General features: G+C 38.9%; 1 protein-coding gene across 2 annotated transcripts; it reads left to right on the top strand.

Annotated features, from left to right (window-relative positions):
* Positions 1-4336: 4336 nt before the first annotated feature.
* LOC135481749 (evolutionarily conserved signaling intermediate in Toll pathway, mitochondrial-like) lies at positions 4337-9817 on the top strand. 2 transcript variants are annotated; one of them, XM_064761427.1, is made up of 5 exons: positions 4337-4504; positions 4964-5467; positions 5891-6117; positions 6482-6695; positions 8245-9817. In XM_064761427.1, exons 2-5 carry the CDS (start codon positions 4978-4980, stop codon positions 8301-8303), a joined length of 990 nt encoding a protein of 329 aa, XP_064617497.1. In that variant the 5' UTR covers positions 4337-4504; positions 4964-4977; the 3' UTR covers positions 8304-9817. The 2 variants fall into 2 exon arrangements, with proteins under 2 accessions (XP_064617497.1, XP_064617496.1); XM_064761426.1 differs by having other exon boundaries at positions 8043-9817.
* Positions 9818-9997: the final 180 nt, after the last annotated feature.

Here is a 9997-nt window from a genome sequence, read left to right as displayed (position 1 = left end):
TCTGAAAAGGCTGAAGGATCAATATAGCACTTTCTGAGCAAACAAAACTTTATTTCTAGCGGTAATATTTTTACAGAGTGCATGAAGAGTGGGGATTTTAGCCGTCAGTGGATTAGATGATGCCGCATTCACGCCAAAGTTGGGGATAATATATGTAGGTCTCCATACCCAGGTAGACCCACCCACAGATACTCATTACTTGATATTTGTGCCCCACCATCTGTATTAAAGGATCGTCAGCCCATTTTTTCCTTTTACGCGTATGGAGTGAGAGAGTTCAACACACTTATGGAGTGAGCAGATTCAACAAACTTACAGAGTGGACGAGTTCAACATAATAATATTTCATACAGATATTGGTAAATTAGATCTACCTTGATCTAAGGAGCACGTGCCCTAGATCATACTGATTCTAAACGATACGTTTGAGAAGCTAAACGTTATATGCCTCATAGCCTAATATTGTATATTTCAAATGTTTCACTCATCTGAGAGAACTCCAACACACTCATGGAGTAATATGTGTCTCTGGAGGACCCAAAACACCTCTTTGTAACAAAGGAGAATATTTCTGGTTTATGCCTTTGCGGCACCCCAGGGAAATTTTAAGTCCTATATAATTGAATTCATTATGGGAATATCAAGAGTGGCAAGGACTCTCCGTAGAGATAGATTAAAGCAGTGAGGGTGTGTTGTATAGATTTAATGACCTTCTTGCTGAGGAATACATACATGTAGTATAAAGCTATAGAAGCTAGTGCCTGTACACGGGTGTGTGTAATGATGCTGAGAAGGTCTATAATGTGCTGTGTACAGCATCATAGTCGTCAAGTGTCTCGCATTAATAATTGTTTCCCGTGAAGCTGTGTTTTCACTTATTTTTCTTTCTATCTACATGAGATTGTCTCTATATTCCGTATACCATGGACCATGTATCCTAAGAATGATACTAATTAATCATGGCGGATCCATCTGCTTGTTGCAAGATTATCCTGTTATCTTGAGAGAAAAGGAGATGACTAAATCTGCAAATAGTTCAAATTTGTCTACAACCACAATCGGACGAAGTGCGGGATTGAGTTTTGGTCTGGTGATTGAGGGCACTTTTTACCCAGTCGCTACTGGACATAGAATTTGTGGCTTCAAACCCAGCCTTGGGCAAGGATTTTTTAGATTGCCCAGCTCTCCCTGCTTGTGAGGCTTGGTGACAATACACGTCGACGACTCTCCTAAGGCCGTTGATTAGATTGGGTTTCCTCCACCCATGAAACTAGCCTTCATGCTATAAGTGATAAATTCTTGAGAATTACGGTAAACAACAACAACAACATAAATAAATAAATAAATAAATAAATAAATAAATAATACACAATGCATGGTGTGGGTTCATCCGGACCTTAGGAAGGAAATTTTAAGGAACCCTACCATAGTGGCAATAAGGGATTGGCCATGCTCGGGCGTTGAACATTACATGTATTTGGTTTCCCCCAACGCAATGTATGTCGAACGATGGGGTTTCCTGATTTACTCCGAGAAATCCGGTTTTATTCACCTATAAAACTGAGAGTCATCTTGTGGTCTCTTGAGAGTGGCGTTAACCTGTCAGCTTTTCACATGTAGATTTGAGGAGGTAGTCTGTGTCTATAAGGGTAGAGGAAACTGGGATGCCAGGACAAACCACATCCCTTCACTAGGTGGGATAATTACCTGACGGCCTCCTATCTTAAAGCTGCAGCTGGGTCGAAGTTGTGGTCTCATTGGCAAGGTGCCGATCAGCTACGGTAAAAACAGTGCCGTTGTCCAATGAGCCAGTTTACCTCAATGCCAAGCGCAGGCTATTGGTGCTATTGATGTTGTCCTTCAGTTTTCCTCCTCTCGGAACGCCATAGAGTATGACAAGCAGGAGAATCGTAGACACACATGGCTTAGTACTGAATATTTAGAAAAGGGGCCCACACAGCTGTCAAACTCACTGTTCGAAGAAAAGATAAATCCCGAATGTCACTTTACTGGCACTAGATACATGCACATTCACTAATAACCGTCACGACAACTTGGTCTATGTAATCGCCAAAGTCGCCAGACTATCCACTTACTTTATATAGCCCTGTAGCATAGATCTTGTGTCTCTTTTCAGTATTTGCTACACTTGTTATTTAGCCTTCTGTGCCAGTATTTCAAGCTCTGGTACTCCTAACTCGAATCCCTTGTTTGCTCAGTGGGATAAAACCTTGTTCTTGTCGGATAAACCGTTCTTCTGGTAGCATCAGGAAGGACGTTGCTTTGTCATCATCCAGATAAAGGGGTGCTTTCATTGTATACAGATGAAGTATGGTTGTCATCGTATGCGGATATAGCGGCTTTCTTGTGGCATCCGAATAAAGCGTTCTTCTCGTCGCATCAAAGTAATGCGTTGTTTGCGTCGGATCCGGTTAAAGCGTTTTCCTCGTTGCATCCGAATAAAGCGTTTTTCTCGTCGGATCCGGATAAAGCATTTTTCACGATGCATTCCGATAAAGTGTTCTTCTCGCCGCATACGGATAAGACGTTCTTCTCATCAAATCGGAATAAAGCGTTCTGCACGACGCATCCGGATAAAGCGTTCTTCTCGTCATATATCCGTATAAAGCGTTCCACTCGTATCCAGACAAAGCGTTTCATTCGTCGCATACCGATAAAGCGTTGTTCTTGTCGTGTCCGAATAAAGTGTTGTTCTAGTCGAATCAAGATAAAGTTTTGTTCTCGTCGCATCTGGACGTTTTGTTTTTTGTCGAAAAATATCTTCAAAGTATCTTCGTAGCATCTGAATAAAGCATTGTTATTGTTGGATATAGAAATTCAAGGCGTTGTTCTTGTAGTATCCGGATACAGTGTCATTCTCGAAACATTTTATGTCGTCGCCGACGGACAAAGCTGCCTTGTTCTCTTCTCAGGCGGATAAAGTCTTGTGGCGCATAAGACCTTATTCTCGTCGCAGCCCTAGAAAAATCTTAATATAATCGCAGACGGACAAAGCCTTTTTCCCAAACCAACCGAATAAATCTTCCTTCTCGGTGCAGCTGGATACTGCTTTGCGAAAATGAGTAGTACAATTACCTGATGTATCTTTTCTTTGCAGTTTTGCCGAAGATACAAATGTAATTTCCATTCCATATATATATGTAAGTAAAGAGTTTTTGCACTACAGGCGCTCAATTATGAAGTCAAATTACATTATATCCGTTGATATATTGGTTGATGTTCTAGTGGTGTTTGATGCAGGGAAGAAGAGCTATACAAAAAAATCATCAAAATACATCCGCAACAGATTTGTAAAGTAGAGTACCGCTACATGTTCCTACTATTCCCCATTGTTTCCATTCAGTCAAAGGAATTCCATGTACCGGTACCGTACCTGTTGAAGAGCGGCTATTCACTCCGAGAACTCCGATTACCACCACCCATAATTACCTGACCGCCGTCAGATAAAATGAAAGTTTTTGAATAACGGTTCAGGTGTAAATTAGTTAATTAAAGGAAATGTTCTTGGGAACTGCACTGCCCCAGTAATACGGTATATGTTTGAAATAATATTGATAGAATTAACCGTAGTTGTCATTTTCCGTCCAGAGACTCCAAATGTACATAAATGTGAAGATTTATATAGGTCTACATGTCCGAAGATCGTGAAGTAAATTGCCAGCAGGCCCTATATTGGATAGCTCAATGACTTAATTTGGGTACTCAGCTAGTCTTCATGCAACTAAACAAAGTACTGAATAAACCTTCAACATTAAACACTAATGAAATAAATAAAATAAACACCTGTAGGCTGATATTTTGGTGGCTCTCGTGGCAACCAGATTGATTAAGGTACCATTTTCTAAAGTCTTTATAGTTTGGGACTATGCCTACATATAACCTTGATTTGGACAAAATTATACCCACAAAGTAGTTAACACGAATTAAGTCATGTTTTACATCGAGAAACTAAAGCTTTCAACATTTACCAGGTGAAATTTGGTACATGAAGTTTGCAAATAGATATATCCCATGCCGCTCAGAAGTAGGGTAGGGGAGATAATGCTCATTGTTATCGGCGTAATGCTACCAAAGTTAAGGCCCCTTTGCTCATAATACAGCTTGAAAATGTTGAGAGGGCAATAAAAATTCAGCATGCTGTGGGTGATTGTGCTATTCATTCGGTGAAAATTTAAAGTTAAGTTAAGCAAAGCATTTTCGCTTTTTTACTGATGATTCATGACACTAATTATGTTAAAAGTCCGTTTTCCACTTTTCATCAGACTCAGTCGTCCTTTTCATACGTCCAGTTCGTAAGCTGTCTGCTCATGTCTGATCACATGTGCAAGTAGTTAGCTAACTGACAGCCGGCGATTTTAGTTGACATACACACAGAAGAAGTTCCTTAACTTGTAGGTATTTAGTTTTTCAATTCTCAAAGCTGTGATCTAGCTCAGGAAGTGACAACTGGATAGTGTTTCTGCAGGCTGACAGTGTCTAAAAAGTAAGTAAGGGCATACTGTTGTTGTTGAACTTAGTGTTTTTTTTTTCTGATGTAGTCCTACTGACAGTCACATTGAGTAAAGGCTTCAATTTACAGCGGCTTGGACTACATAGTTTCGACATGCATGTACATGTAAACTCGGCTAATTAAACATCATTAGAAATTTCATGATAATGAATGGATAATTTACTAGCAAATATGCCATACTCGGAATGGGAGGTATGAAATTGTTCCCTTGTCCAAGGTAGCGTACAACTGACGTTATCATCATTCACATCAGGTTTATGTAGAAATAAATATAAATTTAACTATCCAATACTTCAAACCAAAAGGCTCACCATATTTAAAAGATTCAGAAAGTTTAATTAAAGCAAGACATGGAACTGTACCCGTAAGTGTTTTTATGCATGTTGCCCTCATTCAGTTGCTTATGCACACCTGCATGGGTTTTGTTTGTAGGAGGACATGTAACTATGGCAATGTTGGCAAGCAGGGGATGTGTTGTTTTACTGAAAACCTTGTGTGGTCATTGTCAAAAGAGTTTTGGATCAGCAGGACGTGTGCAAGTTTGTCGTCGGATCTCCACCTCCAGGCCTTGTTACAGAGTAAGAGACAAGGATGAAATGCATAAGAAGACTAAGAAAGAACTCGTTGTCAGATCAGAAGCTGTGTTTGATGAGGCAGCACGAAAAGCCAAAAATAAGATAACATTTCGCAAAGCTGTGGGCACGTACCTGCAGAGAGAAGGGGCCTACAGGCGAGGTCATATAGAGTTTATTTATGCAGCACTGAAGAGGATGAAAGAGTTTGGTGTTGAAAAGGATCTGGACGTTTATAAGCAAATTCTGGACATTTTACCCCCTTTTGTCACGGTGCCTAAGTCAATGTGGCAAGTTGAATTTCAGCATTTTCCCAAGCAGCAGCAGTGTGCCATAGATATTATGCAGCAAATGGAAGACAATGGTAAGGTGTCAGTAATTGGTCAAATTGTTTTGATATTTTTCTTAATATCTGATGGAAGTCCACTATACCTGTAGAAACATTGAAGAACCCATAGTTTGGTGTTAAGAGGAATTTGTGGGGGGGTTTTGTGCAAATACAAACACTATTAACAAAGGCAAGATTTATGGAATTTACTGAGTGAAAAAACACTTGCCTTGCAATAGCAGTCATTCTTAATGCATCCTGAATGATGCCTGTGCGATTTAACACCAACAACTTGAGTACTGTAGTTAACAACCTATGCGTAGAAAATATATGCCCGAATACCATTCTGCCTGTATATATAATAGATTAGAATCAAAGAGTTTTCTTTCAGGCTACCACTGTTGAACATTTTCATAATTTGAAGCCATCCTCTGTGTACATTTAACTACATTTGCACAGGTGTTATCCCTGACAATGCTTTTGGAGACATGATCTTGTGTCGTTTTGGTAAAGACGGCCATGCTTCAAGGAAGTACAGACGTATAATGTACTGGCTGCCCAAGTTCAAGAATCTGAATCCATACCCTATTCCCAGCAGTTTACCTGATGATGACCCAGTACAGATGGCTGTCATTGCTCTGAAGAGGATGGCAGTTGACTGGGAAAACAAGATAACTGTGCACAAGGTATTTTCCTATCTATTACTTACTGCTCTGCTTAACTTTGATACATCGTACATGGTGTTAGTCATCTTCTCATGTGGCATGTTGTCATTCATACTCACATCTTGGAATATGGCATTTTGTTTTGTGGGGTTTGAGGATTGGAAAGGGATAGTGGTTGTTTTGTTTTTTTGTTTTGTTTCTTTTTCCATGATATTGCTGTTTGTCTAATCTGCTGCATAATTATGTTGTCATAATATTTCTCATGACAGTTCCAGAAGCCGTTCTTAGTGTGTGAACAAATTATTATTGTTATTTTTTTTTTCATAGTTAAGTTGTAAATCAAATTAGTGGAGTGCAGGTCTGATTTGGTGTTTCCTGACTTCAGACAGCAGAGGATGAAGAAATGCCTTTAGAGGATACATTTATTGCCTATGCCCAGAGTCCCAAACAGCAAGAGTTGCTAGCATCTCACCCTGTGGACAAACCTGTGTATGTTGAAGGAGGTAACCCTGTTTGGGTGAAATCCTATCTACAGACATATTTTGTGCTGATATCTGACCCTGACCCCAACAGATTTGTGGACAAAGAAGAAGATGAGGGTAAGTTTAGAGAATATTTTGTGCCTTAATAAATGTCACTGAAAAAAATATATAAATGTAATGAAGAAGGTTTTTAGGTGCAGGGTAAGCTGTGTTACTTGCAAGGTTAAACTATGGAAGCTGATAGCAGTCATCTGCATCTGAAATCAGACAGGAGGCCACTTTCACAAGTACTTGTAAATAAATTAGTCATAACTTCCCTGGTAATTTGTATAACCCTGTCAGCAGATGATGCTACAAACTAGACAACATCTTTTACAGAAAAAGATTATGAGAAGTAGGACTTACAAAATTTTGTGAAAGTGGCCAAAGGTGGACTGATTATGAATGTGATTTTATGTCAGATATGTAATACCAGAACTGTAAAATTATTTAAATGTTATAACAATTTGTGGCACAACAAATTGTCTTCCTCCTCTCATTGCCCATGACAATAAGTGGTCAACAACGCTCCTGTGTGCGTTCATTGAAGACCACTTATGATCTGTATATATCTGTACGTCACAAGTGGGAAAGTTTGTCAGTAACTGTAGTGTTTATCTTTGATTACGACATATGAATGACTGCTAATATACATATCAGTGTATGCCATAAAGTGGTTCAGGAGTAGCATGGCATCAAATGCAAGTATACCTGTTGTGTGCGGTGCTCAGTGTCATTAAATCAAAGTTTTTTTCTGATTAAAGCGAATCCTCTATAGTTGGATATCACGGTAACATTTCAGTAGTTGGAGGTTAACCCCAACCTTGGTAAAAGTGAAAAGTTCTTGTGTATAGCATTAAGCCACAATCAGAACATTCTGTAAACATTGGAGACACCAAGGTAAGAAGTAGCTAAGAATACTGCATTCTGTAAACATTGGAAACACCTAGTAAGGAGCTAACAGTACTGCATTTTGTAAACATTGGAGACACCAAGTAAGGAGGAGCTAACAATACTGCATACTGACAACATTGGAGACACCAAGTAAGGAGGAGCTAACAATACTGCCTTCTGTAAACATTGGAGACACCAAGTAAGGAGGAGCTAACAATACTGCATGCTGTAAACACTGGAGACACCAAGTAAGGAGGAGCTAACAATACTGCATTCAGTAAACATTGGAGATGCCTAGTAAGGAGGAGCTAACAATACTGCATTCTGTAAACATTGGAGACACCTAGTAAGGAGGAGCTAACAGTACTGAATTCTGTAAACATTGGAGACACCAAGTAAGGAGGAGCCAACAATACTGTTTTAACAATTCTGAGATTCCCTTAATACAGTTCACTGTTCAGGAAAATTTAATTTCAGGCTTGATTTTGCCAAAATGTGACAAAACAACATAAAATGTTTTAATATTTTCAGAGGAGTTGTTTAACTGGAAAACCATATTTGAAGAGGAGAGACCAAGGGAGGTAATCCCTGCTCCTTCCATCCATGAGCAGGAGGATGGAACAGTGCTAAGTATGTGTATCACAGGCACAGCCACTAAGGACTCCCTAGTCACCTGGATTAGATATCTACAGATGACTAACCCTAAACTAGAACAAATCCCTGTTATCTTCAGGCTCAGAACACCTGAATCTGGACTTCAGTTACCAGAGGGAGCAAAGAATGAGGTCATGAGGACGTGACCCAGGGGACTGCAGTCATAGTGAACAACCCCACATCATGGTGATTGCTTTTTCTGTGGGTTCATGGGAGCAACCGTGGGCTGTATTTGCCGAAGAAGAAACATCAAAGTCAGAGGTTACACTGAGCATGTGAGCCCTCGGGTCAAGTTGGAAACCTAGTCTGCATGTTTTTTGCATAAATCTTCTGGTTCATGTGCAATAACTGCTTGTCTGATTTTAATGAAATTTTGGGCTCCGATTCATTTTGTGCCCATCAGATGAAGTTCAAGGACCAGATTTTGCATATTTGAAGATTCCCCGAATTCTAATTGGTGGTTGCTTTCCATGCTACATCTAGAACTGGTCCAAATATCAGGACTCAGGACTCTTTGTTTCACTGTTACCTCTTAGAAGTACAGGTATAATTATATTTTATTCTAATTTGAGACAGCCATGGTTTTGTTGTTAATCTATTGTATGGCTACTTTGTTACTTATGGCTTATTTATGGATTGCCACAAAGATGGAAATTCTCCAGAACTTGACTCATTTGATATTGTAAATTTTTGTTGAAGTACAAAAGCAAAGAAAGTAGGGTAACAGCTTTTAACCTGATTTGTTAAAGTAAAAGAAAGCTATAATATGAAGTAAGGTTAATCATAAAGACAACTGAAAACTATGTGTAAAAATACTTTCATTTATTTTTTCATATTATTTGCAAGTGTTAAAAGGCATTCAAATAATTGAAAACCGTGGTGTGTTTTATGAGCCATACTATCAGTATATAGGAACTCTGACATTACAGCACCATTTTTCCTGGTGTTCACCACAAGGAAGGAATTTTTGGAAGGAAAAAATAATGAAAGTATATTTATGCAAAGTTTTAATTGGTGTACTTAGTTATGCCTACTTTGATTTTTGGAGGCCATTTCCTCAAGTTAAGCGTATGCATGTATTTCTGCTGTGGGTGAGTTGTTGACATCATATTGCATCAAGCAATTTTATTCAATTGTCATAGATTTATTTCTCATTAATCACCCCTGAATGATCTGGAGTTGATAATCAAGATACATCTAATTATGCACTGTAGAGAAAGGGCTGAAGGGCACGGCTTTAAACAACTTTCTTTGTAACTACATTTGTACCTGTAAGTGAATGATATAGCGTTGTTTATACATGTAGTTTAAACGGTGTGTTACTTAAAATTCATTTATATCCCTTTGCTGTATTGAAGTGCCAAAATTAATGATTTTAGAGAAAAATGTATTGGCAGTCCCACTTAATCATAGCTGTTGTCGCTTATCTTATTTCCTCTGATCAACAATAGTATGCTATTGTCATGAAGATTACGAGTCACAATATGGCGGAATAATTCTGATTTCACAATTTCCATAAACCCTTAGTCACTTAATCCATTCAGCTCAACCCAGCTTCAGCAGGCATGACTGAAATTCTGTATCAGCTAGTTTTTCAAGCGATGTGATTTATTTATTTGATTGGTGTTTTACGCCTGTTTTACGTACTCAAGAATATGTCACTTATATGACAGCTGCCAGCATGATGGTGGGTGGAAACTGGGCAGCGCCTGGGGGAAGTCAGGTGATGAGTGGTGAATGCCCCACATCTATAATTAAATTGTATGGAAACAAAATACTCAAGTAAGGTTTGAAAGACCAATCAAATAAACATATATTTGTGATATACGCAT

The sequence above is a fragment of the Liolophura sinensis genome, chromosome 1 (genome assembly GCF_032854445.1).
Source record: "Liolophura sinensis isolate JHLJ2023 chromosome 1, CUHK_Ljap_v2, whole genome shotgun sequence".
In the NCBI taxonomy this organism is placed as follows: Eukaryota; Metazoa; Mollusca; class Polyplacophora; order Chitonida; family Chitonidae; genus Liolophura; species Liolophura sinensis.
The sequence above is the reverse complement of the archived record's forward strand: the minus strand, read 5'-3'. Positions and strand labels throughout refer to the sequence as shown.

Excerpts from the sequence above, each read along its gene's own strand:
- LOC135481749 (XM_064761426.1), top strand. The coding sequence starts at position 4,978 with ATGGCAATGTTGGCAAGCAGGGGATGTGTTGTTTTACTGAAAACCTTG. Across the intron at positions 5,468-5,890 it reads GCAGCAAATGGAAGACAATG|GTGTTATCCCTGACAATGCT; the intron begins GTAAGGTGTCAG and ends ACATTTGCACAG. Across the intron at positions 6,696-8,042 it reads GGACAAAGAAGAAGATGAGG|AGGAGTTGTTTAACTGGAAA; the intron begins GTAAGTTTAGAG and ends TAATATTTTCAG.